Source organism: Falco biarmicus, chromosome 4, assembly GCF_023638135.1.
Source record: "Falco biarmicus isolate bFalBia1 chromosome 4, bFalBia1.pri, whole genome shotgun sequence".
Classification (NCBI taxonomy): Eukaryota; Metazoa; Chordata; class Aves; order Falconiformes; family Falconidae; genus Falco; species Falco biarmicus.
The window spans coordinates 58375638-58401446 of record NC_079291.1 but is presented as its reverse complement, the minus strand read 5'-3'; the positions used below and the strand labels follow the sequence as shown (position 1 = coordinate 58401446).

Here is a 25809-nt window from a genome sequence, read left to right as displayed (position 1 = left end):
TACATCCTCCTGTCTTTTAGTTTTATGTCATCCTGGGCATCTTCTCTTTCATAGACTCATGTAATTACAGGTATAGATTTAGAAATCTGGAGATTAATAATAACAGTTTATTTTGATACTTTGGCTTCAGATTTGGCTGTCACCAACTCCATAGTTTCTTAATGCAAGAAGAAAACAGTGGGAAATTTGGTCTTTAAGTTGGTCTCTTAACAACCTTTTGCTCCTGTAAGAAGACCAAGAACTGAAACCAGATGTGAGCATCTCTTACAGAATTTTCTATCTAATCTGAGAACTGCAGACAAATGGAGACACCCAGTCATTCCTTGCTAGTTGCTTTAATCTTTAATGCCTTCAACAGAAGCAGGTATAACTGATTTCCCTAAGCTAGAATGTGATCCTTCATAGAATATGTCTGTAAAGCATGGAAATTCACATACATCAGTTTCACAAAAAAAACAGGCCAGTGGACCCTCTCCGTCTTGATGCTCTCCAGTGTTATTGGCTGAATTGCCTTTAATGTGTCTGAAGGTTACTGTACTTTAAAAACTGTCCAAATACTTACAAGGAACCTGACCTGACAAACCCCCCTACCTGCAGCCAGCTACCTGTGAGCTGCATGTCTGGATTTTTACAACAGTCAATGAAGACTTTGTCAATGCTGCCACTGGCATAAGAGCAGCTTAGCATGCCCACAGTAGACACCTACATGTGGTAAGCCAAACAGCTTTTCAGGTGCCACTAACCACATTGTTTAGGGGCTCAATTCAACTTCCTAACTGGAGGAGCCTGACACCATTTAAAAACTCCCGTATTCTTTTGTGGCAGCAGCTGGAGCCTGAACAGGGTACTTCAGAACCTCTCAGTCATCCATACACAGGTATCCAGCATCATTTGAGTCAAATCCAAGACCTCCGTCAACTAAAGAGAGCCTAGACACCTTGTGGACAATTGAGCATTTTGCACTATGTTCAGAAGAGTATTATAAAGCTAATATTAGATAAATAAATGTAGCTAAGAAATTAATTCCTTTGACCACTCCCAGTCCAGTTTCCTAGTCACTGGTATCTAGTACTATTTTAGATGCCCTGGGTTGTCCCACTTGCCCTTTGGCTGCCACCCCAAATAGCACAGGATCCCCATACATCCTATGTCATATCTGCCAGCCCCAGGCAAATGCTCCATATACTTTAGGGTCTTACTTATGGCATTTGGTATCTATGTTTAAGAAGCTGAAATACTCCCTGTCTACATAGTCTTTGCTTGTAGGCAGTAGGCAGTGCACCATCGTTTAACTTGTGCTAAACCTTCTTTGCGACAAGGGAGTTACTTGGCATTGTGGATGGCAAATGATGGACACTCAGACAAGCTGGCCAGTAGTCCAGCCCAGCTCATGCAGCATAGTTTGTAAAGCCATCTGAAGCTATTTGCATTGGTTATTTGCCCTCAGAAGTGTTGAGGAAACACTTCCAAGTGCTACTTACCATAATTGATCCAACCACAGGACCCTTGATCACCCACCACAAGGCAGTGTTGTCATTCATGTCCCAGCAGCTGCAGTCATTAATGAAAGGATGGGGTGGGGAAAGAGAAAGAAAGATAAGATAGAGATATAACAAGGGAGTTAATAAACTTACAACAATTTTTAAGGGAGCAGAGCATAGGAGACGATTGGTCTTGTAGCTACATTATTTTGAGTTCAAAGGTTCTTTAGCTTATCCATGTTGTAGCTTTCATTTGCAGCCTTAACCCAACTTATCTGAAAGTAAAATGAATATTTTTGTGGCAATTTCCATGGTACCTTTTACTAAATATTTTAGACATTTTGGAAAAAGCCTTTATGTGTGTTTCTGTGTCTACAATGCAACTGTAGCATTTTCCCTTCAAGCTAACTTCTCTGTAGAAGGGGAAGGCAGGGGTGGGGGGTGGGAGTGCAGGGAAAGATAGGGGTACCTCGAAGGGTAAGAGAAGGTTATTCCAAAGTTTGATGTCTCAGTTACTTTTCCAGGATTAACAGATATGAATATCGTTTCCTGATCCTGACATGAGTCTTCTTACACACATCTAGTACACCAGGGTGTACTAGATACTGGTTGTATTCACATATAGGAATGATTTTCCAGTCGTTGGGTTCAAGTCCTACCAAGGAGCCAGGATTCATCTGAGAAGGCTCAAGTACTGGGCAACAGTTGAATATCAGCTGCTTTTTTAAGCTGTTGGGAGTGAGTGATCATAAGTAAGCTGACATTTCTACCTCAGCATTTAAAATCTTCCTCTGTGTTCACCAAAGGATTCTTCAGAAGTTTATTCCATATAGGTGCATTTGGACAGTCATTTGTAAAGAAAGCGAATTACAGGACCCATATACATAAAGGGCTTTAAAGTTAACAAATATTTTTAAAGCTAGAAAAACAAGAATAATGAAAAAAATCTTATTTCCCCTGTCACACTGCGCCACCCCCGCTACACTATTTTAAGTCATTAAGAATTTGATTGTCATTTAAAATTTTTCTTTTATTTGTCTTCTCTTTCTTCCCCTCATGCTTCCCTCTAAAAAACCCAATAAAATCACAGACAAGTATCTGCTTTGTACCTGCAGTTCTGAGAAGGAGGGTTTCCCTCCCACTGGGACAACAGCCAAAAGTCCCAGCAGTGGTTGTCATGGTGCATTTGTCAGATGCCAAGAAACAATTTTGAAAGAACATAGAGGAATAAACCACTGCTGATCTTATAAGAGCTTAATGCAACTTCTGTGTCATTTAAATGGTAGTCTGGTAGCATCTGGGGGAAAAGTGGAAATCCTTACTTCAAACAAAACTATATACATGTGTAAGTGTGAGAAGGCAGAGCTAAAATTCCATCATCAAAGTGCATGTGAGATAAGTCCCACATTTCTCTGGGTGATGTCTGGTTTAGAAACTTCAGTGGAACATATATTTTCAGCTGAGCAATATTATATTTCAGTTGAACAACATTTTACTGGATTCCCATAAAACTAACAAGAAGGATGTGTGTGGTAGAGCTGGTGAGGAATGAAAATTTGGAGATAGGGTGTCAAATTTGCACAAAATTACATATTTCTGCTTCTGTCTGCAAAGCCTAGAAACTTAAAATCTCCCAAAATCTATAGGACTGATGTCTGAGATTTTCAAATGCAACGTAACATTTCTGAGTGATCTTACTATGGATGCTCAAGTTAAAATATTGGAAAGGTGACCCACAGTCAACCACAGTCTGGAAAGCAGGCTCTTTCGAGTCATCAACAATTGTGTGCCACAAAACAAAAGCACCTAAAATCACCAATTATCTTTTAAATTATTTGTATGTGTTTATAAAATAGGCTGCTTCTGAAAATTACCCGCTATTTGCAGAGCTCAGCCTCTCTAAGGTGCACATTATACCTACCCTGAAAGAAAAAGAGACACTTGGAGGCTGGGTGGGTTTTTTTCCACACTGATGTATTTTAAATGTGTGTGCTGGGGCAATATATCATCCTCTACAAATGCTTGTTCTTTTTAGACCTATTCCTTTCCTTTTACAGGATATGTCCCCAGAAAATTCAGCTGCCAATTTCTACCTTGTAGATGTCAAGAATGAATCAGATCAAGCTCACACAAAGGTTTTTTCCATCCAGTCCCTGAGACACCTATAGGATAGATGTGCTAGAAGAAACACCATCTTCTCCTCAGATGGAACATGACCGGAAGGAAAAACAAGCAATGCACAACAGATCAGTCTGTAGCATCAGCCAGCAAGCTGTACTACGTAAACAGGTTCCTTAATTTCTTTCAAATGCATTGCTACAGCAGAGGTCAGACACACAGAGCTCTTTCAGAGTGGATGAAGGGAGCCAGAAGGCTGGGGGAGGGATGCGATTTTCATTTAAAAAGGCCAGAGTCTGATCTCTGTTACATCTCTGGTGTACATCTGGAATAACTTCATTGAATTCAGTAGCACAGCTCTGGATAAACAGACAGTTGCATTTATCTCCACAGAAGTGTCACTTACAGTGATGTGAATCAGAAGCTGAAGTCGAGGGAGCTCTGCCAGCTTTATAAGGAACAAGCAGGAGCAGACTCAGATTCAGAGTCTGTATTTTAGTCCATGCCTTTGCGACTGTGGTTTCCCAGTTCAGTAATTTCTGCAATGTTTTCAGGCTCATGCTGGCTTCTCCCCCACCCCCAAAACAATGCTTCCTGATTTTTAAAAAGTAACCACTGAGACGCTCAGCTAGAATCTGTCTAAATGTGTTGCATGCTAAATAGCTTCTCTGGCTAAAAGAAAGAAAAGTGTTTTTTGGGGTTTTTTGTTTGGTTGTTTTTTTTCCTTCCTTTTTCCTTCTGTGAGACATTCCCCCTACCCGCAAAATGCAAGGACTGTTTGGGCTCCTAAGAAATTAATGCACTTAGGACCAGTGCTGTGATCATAATAATGACACAACAGGGGTTTCTGGCTTGTTTTGCATGGAAAGAAATAATTTAATTTGTCTTAAAGTCAAAATAGAACATTGGGTCAAAGCACTAGCATCCCCACTGGAGGAAGGGCTTTATGTGCTTTCTAAAAAGAGCATGAAAGAAGAAGGATGAAGAAAACCTGAAGAAAACCTGACAGAACAGTGAGTCTTGTGCAAATTTTGGATCCAGGTATCTCTAGTATAAGGCAAAATTAAAACATAAACCTAAATCTCTCGGAAATGGGGTACATAATGATGTCTTCCACTCAAATCAGGGTTTTCAAAGAACCATTGCTGGATTTTTGAAGTTTTGTTCAGCTTCCCTCATTTCCAGCATTTTTCTAATATTTCACCAAGTTCAAACATAGCTGTCATGGAAAAAAACATTGCTAAGTTTGTATTTTCAGAGTGTACATACACGTTCTTTGCTACCAGCTATGTCTGCTGCTTTACCAGACCAGGCAATCTACTGACTACTGGGAGGTGCGGGACCAGCTCTGGGAGCAGCCCTTCCTGCTGGTCCTTTAGAAAAGGATACAGGACATTTGCAGGACCTTTCCCTACAGAAAGAGACCATTTGGGTGAACTCTACCGTTTTGATTTCTTTCTGAAATTATTCCATTCCCTCACTGTTTCTTTTTTTTGCACAGAAGACAAGGTGTGAATTTCTGTTTCACCCCTACTCATCTCCAGAACTAGATTTGTGGGAAAAGAACTCTTCCAGAGGAAGCTAAACTCCTAATTGCCTTTGTAAATCAAAGCTCAGCACCACCTTGTGCAGATTTCACTTTTCACATCAGAGATACTTGCAGTAATTTCTACAGCGGAGCTCACCACCTTCATTTTCCTTCATAATCAGTTGGAAAGGAGCAGATATCACAGGTGTGATTCACTTGAAAGACCTGTTAAGATGAGATAAACCGTATCCTGGGCTGCACTAATTTAACTGAGCAGGGAACGAAGGGCCACTGGCTCAGCTGTGTGTTACAGGGTAGATGCCTACATCTTCTTTTATGAATTCCTTGGTGCAATAGGGCCATAAACCCCAAACTATGGCTATTTATGCAGATGAATAGGAAAACAGGTTGAACACTGGACCTAAACTACACAAATCAATGTCAGAAACGGAAGGAGAAATTAGTCATGTCTTTCGATCACCATATTTCTGTTTCATCCTTGCCACCATGCTGAATGCACTTGATGTCCCATGCAGCGATACTTACCCAGTATCATCAAAGTGAAGTCTCAGCACTGCCCAGACAGTGACACAAATCGTTGGGGTACCTGCAGGGGTAAGATGGTGATATCATTAGCAGTCTAGACACATTTAATACTTAGCAATCAGCACTTTTTGCATCCTCTCCGCTGAGGTTTTATTTCCTAATAGCACTTGTGCATGAAAACAATGCATTGCATTAATTCAGGATTCTAGAAACATCTATCTCAGCCAGAGGATAGGTTAGTCTTGGTGGGATTGAAGAAGCAAAACTGGTCACGGGGGAAGAATGGTGTTTCAGGTCATTAGTGCTTGAAGTTTTTGTACCGCATCTTGTTGCACGAACAGTAAAACATAGTCTGTACAAAATAAAAGCAGTGACATCAGCTCCCGTGTCTAGAGCTACTGTAATTATGCAATAATTGCGGAGTGGCAGATGTTGAGCTGTAATGACATTATTATATTCTTTGTGTTCTTATGTGGTTTTGTTGTAAATGATTTGCATATATTGCATTTTCTCTGTTACTGTGTGAAAAACTGATTTTTCTTTACTTATTCAACCAAACCAAATCTATAGAGGATAGTTTTCCTTTACTCACAGGAATATTTCATTTTTTTTCCCTGAAAAAAAACCCAAAACAAACAAACCAAAATCCCCAAAGGAGAATATTGAGGGCAAGAATTTAATTTCTATTTCAGAAAATTCCTTACTCCTTAAAAAATGCATGTAAAATACAAATTAAATCAAAACAATAGAAACCACTGAAAAATCTGGATTTATTTTTCTTTCTGAAAACATTTAAAGTGTGGCTTTTCATTGGAAATATTTTTATAAATTAGTGCAATATTGCATGACAACTCTGGGTAAGTTGGATCTACATTTTATGGCACATAAAATTTTTGACTAGGAGGCTGCCTACATCTATTCAGGCACCACTGGAATGATAAAGTGCTAAAAAGCAAACAGAACAAGGCCCTTGATAACCCCAGCGTGCGGCTGTGAGCGAGACTGTCGTCAGTTGACAGGAACAATTATGTTTCATACATTTTGCGAGGCTGTGTTGATGTCACATTAATTAGTCATTTGACTGAATCTACTTAAGTGAGTCTCTGTCAAATCCAATATTCCTTCTATCAGAAATAAAAATATCCCTGTTAGACCTAGGTGACTGATGAAGCCCTCCTACTTTAAAAAAGCTCACAGAGAAATATTTGAAAGGAAAATGATAAGAATAAAAAAATGATAGGTTTTGGGGATAAGAAATCATGCATATTTAATTTAAATGGAAGGCTGATTTTCTCACATGAGACTAGCTAGAAAACATAGAGATCTTTGCGCTCTTAACAGATACACAATAATAAAAATAATAAAAATCAAACTTGAGTCTTATGTGCTATCTAGAATTTGCACTGATTTGCACTACTGAAATTTGGATGGTATGAATAGCGTTCCAAGTCTGAAACATGGTCAGGAAGACAGATTTATCCTAAATGTTTCATAAAAATATAGTTCAAAAAGCACATTTTAGATCAGCTTGGAGTTCTGAACCATCTGCTATATGAATATGCATATACTCACATTACTTTTCTCTCCATCCAAAGACAGATACATAACTTTATCACACTCTTTTTAGCTTCTTAAGTACCATTAGAAAACAGAGAAGCCCCAAAGGCTGAGAAGAGAGCTACTCTTGCTGACTCTGACTCTGCCCTGAGTTAGGAGAGGGCATTAGGAGAGATCCCAGAACGACAACAGTCTATCGGAGAACTTTCCAGCATATTGGATATTTAAGAGGAAAAAATTGTCTGGATCAGCACAGCCATATGCAGTTCTCATTAATCAAATGAGGATGCTGACGTGCTCAGCACATTTTAAGAAACAGATAAACACCCAGATGCTGCAAAATGCCGAGCTCTTGCTTACTGCTGCTTCAGTGCAACCCCCTCCACACCAGCTCTGAGCTGAGGGGCTGCTCGCATCCAGAGTCTGAAAGTGCTTCTGCTCTTGCCAAGTGCCAATTGCTCCTGTCAGGTCAGGGGAACTGCTATTCAAGGTGAAATACGCAGGAGCTGAGAAAATGTGGTTTAAAAACCAAAACCAAACCAAACCATCCACATCTGGAGATTCTCTTAACGTCACTAAAGGATGTTACTGATGCTGCTTTGAATATGATGTGATATCTATAAACTGAACAGCTAGAAATTATTTATGATATTCAACTCAAGATCAAATATCTTGAGGTTGCATTACCGAATGAATTAATCTGTGTAGTTCTTTCTTTACAGAGACTGATTTTTTTAAAAAAATAATTCACTTAATATGCTATATTGCAATATTCTGACATTCAGAAAAAACTACAGATATGAAATTTGTGCAAACTTAATTAAAGGAACTCAACCTCTGATTTATGTTCATATTGCAAAGATTTACACTTTGCTTTCTTTTGTAATTGTTACATTTTCATGTACATAATCCCCAAGCTGTCTTTTAAAACAGCCTTATATCTCAGCTGTAATGTGATTATACATGTGTGGATAGTACAAAGGGAACTTTGAACATCCTTTTCCAATGGTTTCTTTTCCAACAGCCATCATTTCCCAACAGCCTTTTTGTGCCATAGGTTATTTCTGATCACTTACCCTCTTACTTCTTCTCTATACCTTTGCTCTTATTGTAGGAAGACTTTGCCAGGATATGAGAATTTTTGTGTATATACAGCTGCTTCAGGAGGGAAAAACCCAAAACCAGCTGTGGATTACTTGAAGGTTCAGGTTACATGCAGATGGTTTTTTTTCAAAGGACAATAGTTGAAGGCATGTGGTTTGTTTGTAGACTTTACACGTAAATACACAGGATTATTTCCAGATTATTTAAAAAATACGTTTGTTTAACTATAAAAATTGAGCTTAACCTTCTTAGGGTACATTGAAAATGAATGTATTCTTCTGCTTTCACCATCTGACTGCTGCACAGAAACATCAGCAAAGAACTGCTTGATATAACATATTGCAGGAATTAGTTTATCTCCAGAAGGCCAGAACAAAAAATAATTACATCTGTTGTCATCATACAGCTGGCCTTTCTGAAACAAATCTTGTTTCTTTCCACTGCAAGTTTCCATTTCCCATCCAGGTAGGATGAGCATATGTCGTTACCCTTTGGAAACATTTACAGTTTAGCTATTAGCTGGAAGAAAGGCACAAATAAAGTCTTGGAAAATGGACCAGACTTAGCATTTCAGATTTGATTAAGCTAAAGAACTTGGCATTAAAATCATATCTTGGAGAAGGCAATTTTCAGTTGTGGACTACATCTCTGCAAAAGATGCGGAGTTGTCCAGATTGCAGTTCAACTCTATACAGACAAAAAAAGCAAAACACGGTTCGGTCTGCAGTGGTACTTCTGTATGAAGACTAAAACTATACTTTGAAAATCTATGTGGAAATATTAGGTAGTTTGTTGGAGATCTCTTGCACACTGAGACACATTTTAGAGAAGAAATGGCACATACCCCAGCCGATAATAGTGTACCAGTAGAAATATCTCCTCTCTGGGAAAAAGGTTTCTACCAATAAAGTGAAAAGGTACAATCCCTCAATAAAAAGCCAGAAGTAGTTGGACATGACACAGTAATGAAAAAACACCATCACCGCTTTGCATTCCACCTGCAGAGAATCAAGAAAAACAAAGTTATTTCCATGTTGTTTCCTCCTAACAGATAGAGAAAATGCTTTCAGCCTCTCCAAATCTCTTAATGGAATGGAACACAGCTGGGACTAGTATTATAGACTTTTAACAGTAAAGTTTTAAAAGCATGAGAAGAATGTGAGGTGCCACTTAGGGAGCAAAGCTTGAAAGGGCAGGTAGCCAATTTTACCCATGGGAGGTGGTCGATGAGCGTCTGCAGACAGCTTGAGAACATCATGCGTTAGTGGGAGTTCACATCGTCAATGAACACTAATTGCTAGATTTAAGGCCCCTTCCAAGGATTAAGTGCAGAGAAGAAAAGAATCCAGTTGTGTATTGAGAAACCTGAGGAAGGATGTGAAATGGCAGGATGATTGTGGTGAGCCCTGGGAGTGGGATCAGAAAAGATGCTCCCTCCTGTGCGAGGTTTAGAACTGCACTGCCTTGCTATTTGTGGGTATTGTCACTCAGGGACAGAAAATGAAAGTAAGCTGAAGTGTAAAGAAAGCAGAGTGATTTACTGTAAAAAACTGATAGCAGCTTTCATTCATTTGCTGGGGAGGAAAAGCAGCGTACAAAAGGAAAAAAGAGGGGGGTGGGGAAGAGAAATGGGGATTGTGCAGCCTGGAGGAGAGGAGGTTCAGCGGCAACCTTATCGCTCTGCAGCTGCCTGGAAGGAGACTGCGGCACGCGGGTGGGGGTCTCTTTCCCAAGTAACAAGCGATAGGACGAGAGGAAACGGTCTCAAGTGGCACCAGGAGAGATATAGATTATTAGGGAAAAATTCTTTACTGAAAGGGCTGTCAAGCACTGGAACAAGCTGCCCAGGAAGGTGGTTGAGTCACCACCCTGAAGGTATTTAAAATACAAGTAGATGTGGCACTGAGGGGCATGGCTTAGTGCTGAACTTGACAGTGTTAGGTTTACAGCTGGACCCAGATAGTCTTAAAGGTCTTTTCCAGCCTAAACAATTCTGTGTTTCTGTGATAGAAAGTCTTAGGTGGAAACGGAGCTCTACCCTGACTTTGTAAGGTAGGACACACTTGCTTTTCCAGTGTTACATCCTAGTGAGACATCGTTAATCCTACAAAAGTAGGACTTTTCAACAGATCAGAGCAGAATCAGTGTGTAAACTGGAAAGTCCTGGTTGGGGCAGTGGAAGGCTGATAATTTTGACTAGTTCCTACTTGCACTCCGTCCTCTGGGCCAAATCTACAACCAGTATGTTTAGAGATATCAGATCTTGAGTTTCTTCATAGAAGCTGTACCACAGATGAAGACCTAGACACAAGATGGCTGATTTTAATGTGGTTTATCCTTCAAGTGTTTTTAAAAAAAGGGGTGATGCCACTATCAGAAAAGTGGTATAAATGAACTACAGATCTAACATGGCTTCAGCATTATTATGGAGAAGAATTAAAAGCAAAAACTATTTTAAATGACAAAGAAAAGGCTGACGAAATTACACAGCTGCACTTTCCTTGTGGAAGTGACTCACAGGGAATTTAGCTCATAACTAGATGGATAAAGGAGATCTCAGTTTGGGAACTCACTGTAATTCCACCATAATTACACTCAGTAAGCTGATTTATCAAATCAAACACTAGCCTTAAATGTGAAAGGAATGGGGATTTACATGTAATATATACCCAAGTGCATCTGTGTGGGAGACTGCTTTCCATGAAACCACACTTCAGAGGCAAACACTTGGCTAATACCAATGATTTTTTGAGAGTGTGACTGTCAGGAGTATTTTCTATGTCTGAATGGTCACCCTGTTTACACATGACTTTGCCTGACATCCAGAAAAAATTAGGCTCTGGAGAAAAACCAGACCTTCAGATGAAGGAAATTGCTTGTGCCTGTTCTCATCCCACCTGTCACTGTGCAGATCTGTGAAAGGGAGAAACAACCTGACTGGAGACAGAAACCAAAACCCGTAGGTTTGTCCTGAAGGACAGACGGCTGCACATTGAGGACTTCACAGGATGATACATCCACAGTTTTGCTGTGAACCAGGAGGGAATTTTACCACCAATAACCTTCTCCCCCAATAGCTTCTCAGCTTATGATACTCAACAGACTGCTGCCTGCCTCACTGTTTTTTGTTATCTCATGCTGGAAAAATTAAAGGAAAAGGTTTTGGCTTTGGTTTTACTTACCGTTGAGATAAAACAGTGGTTGCCATCCTGTTCAGCGTAAAGAACCCCATCTTTAATGAATACAGATATTGCACGTAGGATGAATGAAACAAAGAGGTTCATGTGGATAAAATTTCGAGTGCAGTGAAGCTTCCTAGAGAGGAGAGAGCAAGGGAGAGGAAAAGAAGAGGGGGAGGGGAAAAAAGGCAATACTTTTCTTTTGTGGAAATAACACACATGGCCAGAGCACCTTGGTGCTAAGAATAGCAGTGTCTGAAAGCCAGGACTGTGGATAGTGTTGACACTAAACCTGGCTAAGAGGAGGATTTGGTGATTTTCCTGCAAAAGCATATAGGGGGTATATATATATATATATATATATATGTATACATACACACACACACATATATATATATAAAAGGTCTATAAAATAGACCCAGTCTGATGCAGCTTCTGCAGTTGCATAAAAGAGACCCACAGCTTCTGCAGCTGCATTTACAGTCTATTGAGATGTGACTGCTGGAGTGTGTCCAAGCAGGGGGAACAACGTTGCTAAGGGGTTGTCTCTCTCTTATTTTACATCTGGTGAGTTAAAAGCTTAAACATGGTTTTGGGCAGATGAGCTCCAATTTTTTTTCCTCCAGTGGCTGAACAGCTCACTGCTCATGTCCTGACTCACCTGAAACGGCACAGGATCACCATGGCGGTGGTGAGGGAAACAAGAGAAGTGCTGTATCCCACCGTGTACAGAGCCTTCACAGATAGGTAGTAGTAATCCTTGGGAGGCAAACAACACACGTTAAACCGTTTGTCTACGGCCACATCTTCTTTACCCTTTCAACGTGCAGGCGCAACCACAGGCAGGATTTGTTTCTTGGGCAGCCTGTTGTTTTCTCCTCTTGGCTCCCCTGAGATCTCACCATATATTAGAGCCTTCCTCTGTGCCTGGCATGCCCTTGGGTCTGCATACCGTGAAGCTTATTTGTCAGTGAGCTAGCAAAGGCTGTCTATATTTCTTTGACCACTGTTCATGTATCTGTAGAAAAAAAGTGGTTGGCTAAGGGATTCTTCAGTCAACAGGGGAAGAATTGGGGGCTAACCTATGCTTCTAGAAGTTACAAGCTGTATCAACAGTAAACACTCATGTTGTGGATGCAATATTCAGTACAGGGCTAGGAAGGATTTAAATCTTGTTTCTCAAATTTTTATGCCCATAAATACCTGTTTGTTTCATTCTCATCACCAACAAATCAGAACATGTCTAGAGGCTGGATAAAAAGCAGCCTGCCGCTCCCCCCCCCTTCATTTGTCTTTAGTTATAAGATTAATTCCTACCTGGTTATCGGACTCTGTTTCATTTTCATCAAAGCCACAGGCATCATAATAATGAGGAAAAGGTTCAGACCAGCCATCTTCAGTGCAATTTCTGCTGATGTCCCCTATGCCAAATACAGTTGTGAATGTGATATCATTGAAGCAAACCCCAGGACACCCCCCTTTGGTACATGACCAAAGAAAACCCCACAGTACTACTGGGGGTGCTATTTATCTGCCTGTCCGTAGAAGACCTTAATGGCATCTTGAAAGTTTAATGCCATCTTTAATGTCCCAGTTTTACAACAGGCACCTACTGATGTCTACTGCTAAAGCTGGTCACCAGAGAGCAACAGTGATTTAAGCAGTATAGTGAGTGCCTCCAGGCCACCAAGGTTCTCATTGTCAAGTGGGTACCTAAAACAGGGGTCAGTCCATCTCCCTGTATCGACTCTGAAATAGGGAATACAGATTTGACTTAGACATCTATGGTTCAGATGGCTAAAAGGTAAGTCCAGTGCTTAAATACAGGCACTTTGCGGTATTTAATATGATCTGTATCTGAGGCATATGTGTGGGACTGGCAAAAACCACAAGGCCAATGTGATTTTTTGGAATGGCTGCTGGAAGCCAGGCAGGACACTGTAGGATATCTGAAATAGCTATTATACATCTATGGTGAGGCAGCTGGATTGTTCTCCTATAGCCAGATGAGATGTATCCCACTCACTTATCTTCAAGCCTAGGCTCTTATCTGAGAGTGACTTTGTGAGAAGGTTCTGTAGGAAAACAAAGGAAAGATGGAGTGGGAATCTCTTTCCCGTCTCTGTTTTCACAGCAATATGTTCATTTACATCTCCAGATGCCCAGTGTGGCTTCAGCTGACAATTCAAAACTGTTTCAGAGCTTCTCACATTCTTCTGCCTATTATCCGTTCCAATCCCAGCTTACAACCTTACTCTAAAGCAAGTGTTTGCAAGGAGGCTCGAAACTGGCTCAGGGAAAACATCGTCCTCTTTTTCTCTCTTTTTCCTCTCTTTGGCTAATCTCCTATGAGGGCTGGCTCCTAAATGGCTTTCGCTACAACCGTGAAAAGGCTTATAACTGTAAGGAGAAGAAAGAGCTGGGGGTAGAAGAGGAAAGTGTCTCTTGGCACTGACACTGCTGCTGAGGCTGCCCGAGGTGGGATGGCCCCCGTGGTGCCCTCTTTAAGCACCGTTATTCTTGCCAGAGCTCAGTGACCTGGTTGAAAAATTAGAGCTGGGCTGCTGGCTGCAGTTATTGCTCTCCAGTGTGATAGAACAGTTTCCATTTATCGAACTATTACAGTTTCTGGAGTATGAACTGTACCTTGACCAAACGGATGGAAATTTCCAAGTTGTAGGGACTTTTTTTGTTTGTTGGGGTTTTTTTTTGTTGTTTTTTTATTATTATTTATTTATTAATGTTATACTGCTTCACATTCTTAGAGCAGTTTAGTCAAGTAGCTCATAACACTAGCAGTGACCTTATTTTTAGAGAATCTGTTTGCCATCCATGCGGCAGAATATATCTATCTAATCACAGCATTCATTTAAGAACATTGCATTACTTGGCAAATTTTGATAAATTGCTTTTGCACATTCATCCCCAGTTTTCCTGTGGAAAATAACCACTGAATCATGGTGTTGACTTTCTTTAACACCATTTAGTAATTACTGTTAAACAGGTAGATATAATTTATAACATCATACTTGCTAGATTGCAAGGCTTAATAGTGGAGGAATAAATTTTCATAATACTGCTAAAAGTAACATACCAGAAAATGTGTCACTGTAATTAGAACTGATTAGAAAATAATACCTAAATGGTAGGAGAAATATCTTGGAGCTTCCTTTTTAACAGTGTTAAAAGAAAAAGAGAAACATTCCGCGGTTCTGTTTCTTACCTAGGGGAGACTGGGCTGTGCTTTCCAGCAGGTCATAATCACCTATAAAAGTGGAAATTTGGTATGAAATTGTTTTGATTGTGTTTTCTATTAGGACCCAAACTGGTCTCTGCGGAAATCAGTGAATAGAATCCAATTGATTTTTATTTATTTGGATCCGGCCCAAGGGCAATAAATACTTGATACTGTCTTTTCTGGAGGTAAACACAGTTTTACTTGTGAGTTTAAATCAAAGCTGAACCTATGAAATTAGAAAATTGCTATGACAAGCAGTGAGCACATAGCTAAAAACACATACAATCAAACCAGGACCAATTTTATTGTAAAAATATAGAAGTCAAATATTGTATCTTTAGAAATTTACATCTATAATCCATGGATGTTTAAGTATGGTCAATTTTCACAGAATTAATGAAAAATTATTTCCATCCATCAATGACAAAAAGCAATAATTAATTGATATTAAGTGAGATAGTATACTTCTATGGTTTTAGGTTAGAGCACAATGATTTCTAGAAACTTATTAGATACTTATTTTCACTTTTTATCGGTGTTACAACCAGCTACATGTATTCATCATCATCATGGTTGATACACAACTTTTCAATAACCTGAAATTATGTACTGCATACAATTTTTGAGAACAGAGGTACTTAGGAGGCAGTCAGCACAACTGGTTCTTACCTGCATGGGTTTGGCCCAAATTGTCTACTTCCCAACCTGAAATTAGAAGAATAAAAATAATTAATTTGATCTTGATAATGCTTTGCAATTTGATTTTGATAACAGTTTGCTTTCCATATGAGGAATGGCTATAGCAGAGGCCAGAGAAGAACTGCAAAAAAATTTTGTTTAAATCCATTTTTCAAAATCAGTGCTGTATCTTTATGGCTGGAAAACAGTTTTCGGAAGATGGTCGATTGCTTTGTGTTGTTAAATCTCCGGTTATCACGGACTTTCATCAGACTCTAGGAAAGATAGGAAAAAGAGATGAGGAAGCATTTTTGTGTTTGGGGTTTTTTTCTTTTTTTTTTTTTTTTAAAGGAGGGGGGAGGTTCTGAAATAAGAAAGACCTACCAATATCGAAAATATTGTGTTGAAATCCATGCTGATTTGTGTACTAAAAATAAAAATATTACAATGGTAATGATAAAAAAGTTTAAGTTCGCATTAAAAATTTCCCTTTTCCTTTTTTTCGTCCTTCCAAAATATATTTTGGGGATTATCTCAAACCAATTTCCCCCACACCCAAGTAAATACTTCACACAAATGGCACCAAAGTCAGACTTTCCCAACACCTCAGTGGGTTTTGGCTCAGGCTGGGTGTAGGGAGATGCACCAAGAGGAGCTGCCTTATGCCAGCGAGTGGTGCTGCTGCATCGTGCACAGACACTGAGCTGCCTGCAAATAGCTCTGCCAGTGGCCCTCCCACCAGCACAAAACTGTTTCCAACATTTCATTGACCAGTACAGCAGGTTAAAGGTTTAGATTAGCTTTAGTTCTGTATCCTCTGGAGTAACCACAGGGCTTCAGGTTGTTCTTTAACCCTGAACATACGGTCAGGTCTTAACTAGGGATTGGAAGAGCCATTCACCAATTTGCATGAGAGGGTTTGTATTTAAAGTAAAATACAAACAAAGATTGATTTTGGTCCTATGGGAAAGGAGAGAGACAGCATCTAAGGAAACAAAACAGTAAAGGCAGTCTTCTCAGTACAGCATAAAATGCATTTCCTATTTTATTATACTTTTTTTCAAAATCCTTATCATGTAAGAATTTTAAATTCATTGATTTCTCTCTCTCCTCTAAAATAAATCAGATATGCTCTTTGATTTTCTGAGACAGAAAGCAGAGGATTTAGTGTGAAGATCATGGAGGGAGTCTAGAAAACTAAGCTGCAGCATCAGGCAGACTGTAGCGTGTCTTTGAGTGGATGTATTCAACATCAAACCTACACACTCAACCCAGCAGTTACTTTAGAGGGTTAATACTGAAAACCATGGTGAGAACACCCTTGGTCTCCTGGCTTCTCCACCCAACTCCAGCTGCTTTCGAGATTTCATATCTGAGAATTCTTGGATGTTTGCAAATATTGGGTAAGTCCACTAATTCTGAAGAGAAGTCACCAATGCTCTGAGCAAACATTTTCCAGCAAAGATTGTTCAACCTGCTGCATCAGTCTAAATTACCAGATGCTGCAGAAGCGCTAAGGCTGTGCTCCAGGTTCTTGGCAGAATAACAGGGATGCCTCTGCAGGGTATTGTGGACAGATCAGTTTCCCTCCCAAGTCTACCAAACCCCAGGTTTATTAACAGTGATTTAGCTCAGATATAGATGCTTATATTGCTAAAATCTGAATTCAGAATAGCAAGTTTAGGATATCCTGTGGGAAATTTTATCTGTGGTTTTATTATGCAATTAGAGTATCAAAGAATAAGCTGCTGTTCCTTTATCACTGCCTTTCATAATGTTCTTCATAGCCTGCTGCCACTCAAATCAAGTAGCTTATAATGGCACTGGCTCCTACGTGATGTCACCTCACTCACTAGCCTGTATCTTACAATGACCCACAGAAGCAGGGTAAGAAGAAGCTGCAAGAAAAGCTGCAAAACCTCCTGGACTCATAAAACTCCAGTTTCAGTTTATCAATTGTACAGTGTGGCTTACATCTTGAGACATGATACTATAAACTTTGCATAATTCTTGTTGGAGAAAGACCAGGCAATGTTAAAGTACATTGAAGCATGATGTTCCTCGCATCCTGGCATATTACACTGATGACTGAGAAAAAAAACTTTTTTGAAATTTAAATGTTTTAAATTGAGCTTTTTTCCCCCTATAATCTAAAAAGAAGGAAATAAAAATTTCCATTATTTCATTCTAAATAATCGGTGGTAGTCACACTGATGTTAAAATATTAGATTTTAGTTCATTTTGAATTTCATTACATCTGTGATAACAGTCAAAATATCATATTAGTTTTGTGAAATGAAGAGGCTTTTTTTTTTAATATATACTTAAATAATGATTGCATTTTAACTCTGGGCATTAGGAAGAGGTTAATATTTTTGACAATGTTAATTTTCTGATTGCTGTAGGAGCAAACTGGCCTTTTTTAACCATATTTTTCTACATCTGAGTCCTTGTTAACGTACTGAAGAAAGTTCCAGTACAACCTTTTGCTATACAGGCTTTTAGGCTTGATCCATCACCCTAATTTTCAATAATAAATTAAGCTACTGGAAAGTCAATTAGATTTACACTGAACATTATGCCCTGAATTACAACTAAAAGCCAAAGTCTGTCTAATGAGTGTTGGGATAACATACACACATACACAATTATATTTGTGTGTGTATGCACATATATATGTATATAGGTACACAAGGGAACATGCAGCCACCTTCTGACTTAAAATTCTTGTGTGCTGCCACTGCCCTTCTCTCTGACACCACATGTTCATGTCCCCTGCACCAGAATACAGATGTTTACATGACAGATAACTGTGCCAATGGCTATGTTTGCTCACATGCATGACAGTGCGAAGGGAGTTAATTTGCATTATTTCTGTGCTTAATATTTAAGATGCCTACATATATGAGAAGGCTTGAGCTTGCATTTGAGCTGGGGTTGTAGGAAGTCCAGACATAGGGCAGTTCCTCTCATTTCTCCGATTAAAAACTCGGTTTTTGTGGTTTTGAGCTTGTGTTGGTTTTTTTTCACCTGAGTGCCTTTCTGACTCTAGAAAGACCTCAGCAAATTTACTCTGGTGTCAGTGATGTCATGGGCAAAACCGTAGGGCACCTCGCTGCATGGGCTTTCACACAAGTCCTCTCACTGCCTTACTCAGGACATAAACAATGAGAAACTGGTGCATTACACTTCACTGATGACGCAGAGAAAGCCCGTCAAGATGATTATACAACAGGCTAGATGGAATATGTTACTCTCCCAGAAATGAAGAATAACTAAAATGTGCTTTTCATCTGCATTTTCACTGCAAATCCATTTTTCAGGGATTACATTCCTGGCTTCTGTGAATGACACCTGTGCTCCTCACATGTGGTTAAATAACGGCACAGCCCAAACTACAGAAGGAAGGACATTAAACGGTATCTTAGAACACCATTTATTAAATCAATACTTGCTCACATTAGTCAATAAACTCCTGAGGAAGCTAATGTTATCCTTGAGAAAGGATGGTTTATCCAGTGTGTTGACAGATAGTGTAATTTACTGTTTGACCAGTCTGAACAGGCAAGTGTCACTTTTGGGGGAGTAAGGCAAATCTCCCTTTAGAGTTTAAACTGCCATGATTAATTAGATGTTATTTGCAGTACTGCTTAGAGACCTAAAGAAGATCCATCAGAATGCTGAATTTTCAGTTCCAAAGACAAAACAGAATTAAAATACATACAATATTGCTAATTTCTATTTTCTACATGAAGAGATGAAAGAAGGAAAAAAACCCAACAACCCAGTCAAAGGACTTGCCAAAGGCTTCCCATAGAGTTAGTGGCAGAGACCCAGATCTTTCATGCCCTTTTCTTGCATGTTTGTGGGACTTACTTTCTTGGTTTCCATTTGCTGAGTCCCAGAAAACATAACTACCTCCTCACTATCCTCCAACTGATAAGAAATTTGATGCAAGCAATTGTTGCTTCTGATTTAAACTGAACAGGACTGGCAAAGCTTAAAGCCAAGAAACAGCCTGTGCGCGATGAGCCTCGGAGCTCAGTGCTGCCTTTTAGATCTTCTTTGTGCCAAATTTGTGCTGGCTGCTTTTGGTGTCAGCTGGCATGGCAACTGCTTTATCTCCCATAGGTTTGTTTATCTGAACACAACTTGCATTTAACCCTTTTGTTCCAGCATTTGTCCCTTATAAGTGGCAGGTTGGGGAAAGAAGGGCTTCCAGAACTATTCTGGCCTGAAACAGCCTGCCCACACTTTTCTCTTGATCCTGTTGTTCCCGTCTCAGTATTATCAGCTGGAGGACTGGTCCACATAGGTTAGACTCCAAAAGGTTGGATTTTGACAGCACTGAGATCAATGGGCAAAGCTCACACTGTTTTTACTGCATGTTAATTCTGTCCCTTCAGAAAGTGCAGAGAGTGGGGCAGAGAGAGGTTACAGAAAACATTTCTTACAATCGCTTGTTATCGTGCTGCTCAGCTATGTGGATAATGAGCTGGTGAGGCAGGAATTCCGTTTTTTTCCTGTTTTATATAGCACTGATTAGAAGCTTAACATTTAATTTATAATGATGAAATAAATCGGCGAGCTCTCACACCCGACTCCACAGCATCCACCACACTGCGCCATTTCACTCCCTTCCTCATTGCTGCATGCTGCTCTTATGCACCAGCAATCTGTTCAGCCGGCTGGCAAAGCCGCAGTTGGGAACAGCAGTCTACTTAGCAGCTTTTCTGGGGCTTTCTGAGCTCCTCACACAGATACCGCCTTGCATACTCTGCCCGCTGCTCCTAATGCCCTCTGCCCAGTCCTGGATCTGAGCACAGATGATCCCACATGCACACTATCCAACCATCCCAGTCCCTTCATTACAACTCTTTTTTTGGGGGAAAGTGATCCAGGATCAGCTGCTAGGTCTTTCTAATCTCATTAACTGGATCCGTGGAAAGTGGCAGCCAGGCAAGGTTACAGAGTACATGGCCTTAGAGGTTCCCACACCTTTCCTTATGTTATGTGCTTCCCTTCACTATTTCCAGGGGGTTTGGTCTCTCCAGCGTTATAGATAATACTTTAAACTACAGGTTGCAAGTCATTATCGTCACTTGGCATTTACCATATACTGCCATTTGCCTTGTCAGAGGGATTTGTGAACATAGTCCTCACACAGAGACATCATGAAATGAAATAGTATTGTTAAATACTATTATTTTATTGTATTTAATACTAAATACTATTATTAAATAGTATGTAGAATTGCTAAATGTATTTAGAAAACAAGAAAACTGAGGCAGAGGGAAATTAAGGGTAAGATTAGGAAGCCTGGTCCATGTTTGTATGTTTGAATAGCAACAGGTGCCTAAGAACATCTGAGGAACTTGTCCCATGGGGCAAATTCATTCCATCCAACTTGTTCAGCTGAATGTAGGTTTATCTGTTTTTTTACGTCTCCTCCCATAAAGGGTTAAGAGACTGGTACATCCAGAAGTTTGTTTTTAAGTGGTTTGCTTTAGACATCTACCATAGTATGAGATGAACTAGTTTCCGCAACTTTGTTACTTCAGTGGTTTGTGCAAAACACTGCAGTAAAGGCAGTGATGGAACTGATATACAAGCCCTTTCTTCCTATACGTCATACAAATTTCAGGGCACATGGTTTCATGACATAGGGACAAGAAGACCCAGTGAATCATGCCTGGAGATCACAGAAGAATACCAGGGAAGTCCCATATGGAGAACATACAGGCCATAGCACATAGCGCTGGCTGAGGCAGGATTGGCATACAGCTATGATCAATAACAGGTCAGAGAAATTACGACTTTCTTTTCTTCCTCTCTCCTATCAAAAGCTATGAAACTAGCAGTGGCCTGAGGTCACCATAGCAACTGCTAGGCATCATCTAAACATTATCTGTATCCTGCCTGCGAGGCTGGCTGTCACAGGAGTGTCCGTCATTGTACAAGATCAACACAAATACTATTGAAGGGTCTTCTAGCTCTGAAGAGGGCAGGGGTCATATTTCAGAGAAAAGCAAATGTTTTTCAAGCAAGAAACACAGAAAATAAGAAATGTGTCCAACAAAGATTATCAGTTATGAAATAAGTCCCAGAGAAGAAAGCATATTATATCATGTGCTTAACGGCAAGAAAGAATGTGTGCCCACCATACCTAAAATCCTGCAATCAACTGGAACTCTTTTCTCATTTATTTGAATAAAGAGGAGAAACAAGGATAGAGCAAAGACTGCTAGTGAAGGTTGAAGCATTTGCCCATGTTGCACGTACAGTGATACTTCAGTGTTCTGCCTTTTGCTGTCCAGGTGTTCCACAAACTACTCAGCGGTTCTCAGCACATTCTACCCTTGCATGCTTCCCAGAGGAGCATGATTTTTTTTATTTTTCAGGGTCAAAATAGCTTTCAAATCATATTGACAAAGGTCTTGAGTTCCATTACAGCTTTCGCCTGGCCACTGCAGGATGTCCTCTTGCCAAGACCAAAGACTTGACCTTTAGCTGAAATGCTCTTGGTCACATTGTATGTTCGAATATCAGAAGCACAGAGTCTTATGTTCCCATAAGTTGTTTGGAAAGGCCATAAAATGTCCTTTTTCTGTAAAAAGCATCTGCAAGGCCTTAACTACTTGATTGGACATGTAGGTAAAGTTACTCTTCTTTGATGGCAATGTTTTCCTCCCCTTTCCCTCTGCATTGCAGATAGACTTCGGTGCTGTGACTGAGGTGGTATGCTTAATTACAGGTTGTCTTCCTTGCCTTGGAAAAGCTGAAATAATCCCATGGCTTTACTGCCTGTGAAAAGCCTAGGGGTGAAAACCAGCAGGAAAGGACTTGTTATCTAGTAAGCACTATTATCTTGGTTATTGGCAAGGCATTATTCTTACATCCACACTTGGTAGGTCTCTTGTACCTGTTCTTCACACAATTCTTTCTAGGACTTGCTGAACACTAAGCGACAATAACACATATGCAATCTGCAGACAGCTTTGAAAGCTGCCGAAAACCTTTAGCTGTTGTGTGGATATATACGTGTGCGCATTTTATATATATATATATATATATATATATATAAACCCATATACTTTTGTATTGAACTTGCTTCTGAATGCTTCATAGGATCTTCTACAAAGCCAAGGATAAAACTAAGGTATGCACAGAGTCCTGGTTGCTTCAAAGACTAACAAAGCTCTGATGGCTCATTATTATTCCCATGATGAAAACGCTAGGGAATGGGTCATGTCTGTTTTTCAGAGACTACTGCTTGGTTCCAATGTTTTCCTTCCCTCGGTTTTCATGCAGGATGTTGAAATACCCACCAGGGGTAAGATATACTTGAATAGAAATCTAGACCTTTGCATTGATCTTTTGCCTTGCCTACTTGATAGGCAAATGTAATTTCCAATTTCAGTCTGCTGCGATGCTACAGCTAGTAGCAAAGAGAACCTACATCTTCTACTTCAGTAGAAAATAAATGCACAATCTTCCAGATACAGTTTGTTGTTTAGAAGGCCCCTGACCTTTAACAGTCACCTTTTCTTTCTCTCTGTATCAAAAAATATCAATACATAACCCAAACTAATAGAAACTGTGACTTGCAAATATTTTCAGCAGCTTTCACCTTGGGAAGAAAATGACTTTTGTCTTTTCACCCAGTTTGGGAGTTAGGTACTATTTTCATAGTGGTATATAGACAGCAGTGACAGACTTTACCAGAACTATTTCCCCAGAAATGATACAGAAAGGCTTTTCACATATGAACATGCAATATCACTTCCCTTCTCATTAACTCTTCTCTTGTCATCTTATTCTGTTTGATTAGGGATAACACTTAAACTCAGACAGGAGAGAAAACAAAACAAAGCAAGCCCACAGATAGCTTCCCAAATCCAATTAACCCTGATTCATAAATCCCATGGTCCACCCATGGTATCTCTAGTGCAGAGTACGAGGCTTGATGTTCTTATGACAAAGTACTTGAGTGTCTCCCAGTGGTTTTGATGGGATCAGTAACAGTTTGTTTTCAGTTCCTTGTTCACAGGGACAATAAATCTTGTTGGCTGAGCACGGAAGCCATACAACTTCCAGAATAGCAGCGAGCCAATCGCTTTGGTTCTAAAAGGTGAGCACAGGATATAATTCCCTCTGAAATTCTATAATACCTGGTTACATTCTTCATTCTACTGGATTTTAATTAGGACCCCTTAATCCTGGTATCAAGATAAGATGTGGTTTATGTCTTTGGTAAAAATTATGTACATTTACATAGTACACCAGGTGTTGTAGCAATACTGTTTTGGGTGCAGCAGGTAGCGTCCTAAACTGAGCACTAGATAAATATTCTAAATTGCTGGAAGGTTCAGTAACAGCTAATCATATTATTTGAATTTGTGAATGAAAGTATTTTCTCAGGGTGGAGTTCAGCAATTTCCTATTATAATTTGTATTCATTTTTACTACAAATCTAAGATCTAAAAATATGTTCATTTCTGATCTGGCTATTGGGTTTCTTCCATTGGTCCATATGAGTCATGTGGCTTTGTATGTTCCAGAATGTCTCAGCTGCACAGGGCAAAGAAAGAAAAGCACAGACTTGTTCTGTAGATTTCCACTGCCATGCAGTATCACCTCTGTCTGTAGGAAAAAGGGAAAAAGAACAAAACAAAGAAAAACTTGCAGCTGGGAACACAGATCATTATGCTGGGACCATCTCTAGGTCTTGCTATGTCATACTGAAATGCAACATCACATCTTTACACAATTATTTTTTTTCCCTTTCATTGCAAAGATGCCTTAGAATGCTTTAAATATACCCAGTTCTAGAGTGGTCGTCTCTGGAGTCAGTACCGGGAAGGCATAGAGAAAGCGTGATATACAACAGCACCACCATGGAGGTTGTAGCTCCCAGTGAGAATAAAACTGAGTTCACGTATATCAGTCAAAGGAATCAGTGCTGAAGTGGAAAATATATTAATATTTAGGAACCCTTTGGAAGGAATGCCACTGTAAATCCTTAACCTACTAGATGAGAAAACTCTCAGGACCCAATAATGTTTTTTTCATGGGGAGATATTTGTTCACATTCTGCATCTGAAAAGAAATTAAAAATTCTGGGATTTTGGAGGAGTAGAGAGGTGAAATGAAATGTTTCAAGTAAGGCTCACCAACCACACCACACGGGAATTAACATTAGGCTTTCTGTATGATGTTGACAGCAGCTCCAATGCTGTTCCGCAGTTCACTTGCAGTGAATGCTAGAGCAGGATTTTCTTATTAATAATAATTATTATTTTTTATTTCATTTTATTTTGTTCATTAAAATAATTATTATTAATTAAAATTAAAAGCAGTAACAGCTGGTAGTTTTAGCCAAATCCATAGATATTTTTTCAACAAAAACCTCTCCAGATGACAGTTCAGTCTTTTTTTTTTTTTCCCTTCCCATTTTACTGCATATGGAACTCAGACATCTGAGCCGAGGCAGCCAAATTCCTTTCTGAAATTCATAAAACAGACAGCCCCTTCCAGCGATTTCCTTCATCTTAAGATAAACCTTTGAGATAGGTCAGAGGAAACATCTTCTACAAGTACCCATTGCTTTCCATTTACCAAACTAGAAATTCAGGTGATCCGTTCAGACTTACAAATATAACCTAGAGATATCCAAAACCAAGTGACATAAGTCCTACTCCCTCTTTAAGATTGACATATCTTATGGTTTGCCTATACAAGCAGCTGGTGCTTCAGTGCTTCATAGGACAAACTTTTTAAAAGTATAATTTAAAGTTATTGCTACTATTTGTAAAAATGATTTATGGTCATATAAAAATTTTGCTGTATTAAAAAAAATGAAGGCACTATTATTAAATATTAGTGTCAGTGCCTAGCCTAGTTACATATTCTAGAAACATAGCAGCAGCCAGAGGATACTATAACAATCTATAAAATGTGATTAGCTGTGTCTTTGAAACATTTTAGTTATCTAATAACCCTTTATTTAAGGAACCGTCATAAAATGTGACTTTTTTCATTAAGCCCTCATTGAAACAAATATACTCAGGTAATTATAATTAGCAACAATGATAGTAAAAATTCATGCTGATTCAACCACAAGAGTGATTATGGATGTAGATATTTCCACCTTGGGGTCACTAGTGCAAATCCAGCTGGATCGGTAGAGATTTCAAACTACTCCAGATTAAATGTTTATTTGTTTATCTAATGAATTATGAATCTTGGGTTTGTTCCTACTGAACAGATGTCCAAAACCCCCTCAAACCCAGCACTATAAGAGGTAACAGCTGTCGCTTTTGTTCATGATCCTGTGAGGAGATGAAAAAATCTGGACATATGTTTACACTGGACTGACTA

The 25809-nt window shown here is 39.5% G+C and overlaps 1 protein-coding gene across 4 annotated transcripts in view; it reads right to left on the bottom strand.

Annotated features, from left to right (window-relative positions):
• Positions 1 to 25809, bottom strand: part of ADCYAP1R1 (ADCYAP receptor type I) — a 140523-nt gene that overhangs the window by 27753 nt on the left and 86961 nt on the right. For all 4 annotated transcript variants that reach the window (XM_056338255.1, XM_056338256.1, XM_056338257.1 and 1 more), the window contains exons 5-12: positions 15421 to 15456; positions 14737 to 14778; positions 12831 to 12934; positions 12175 to 12272; positions 11517 to 11649; positions 9179 to 9332; positions 5674 to 5734; positions 1482 to 1551 (exon numbers count right to left, since the gene is read on the bottom strand). In XM_056338255.1, coding sequence (XP_056194230.1) covers positions 1482 to 1551; positions 5674 to 5734; positions 9179 to 9332; positions 11517 to 11649; positions 12175 to 12272; positions 12831 to 12934; positions 14737 to 14778; positions 15421 to 15456 — 698 coding nt within the window. The remainder of the gene's footprint in view (positions 1 to 1481; positions 1552 to 5673; positions 5735 to 9178; positions 9333 to 11516; positions 11650 to 12174; positions 12273 to 12830; positions 12935 to 14736; positions 14779 to 15420; positions 15457 to 25809) is intronic.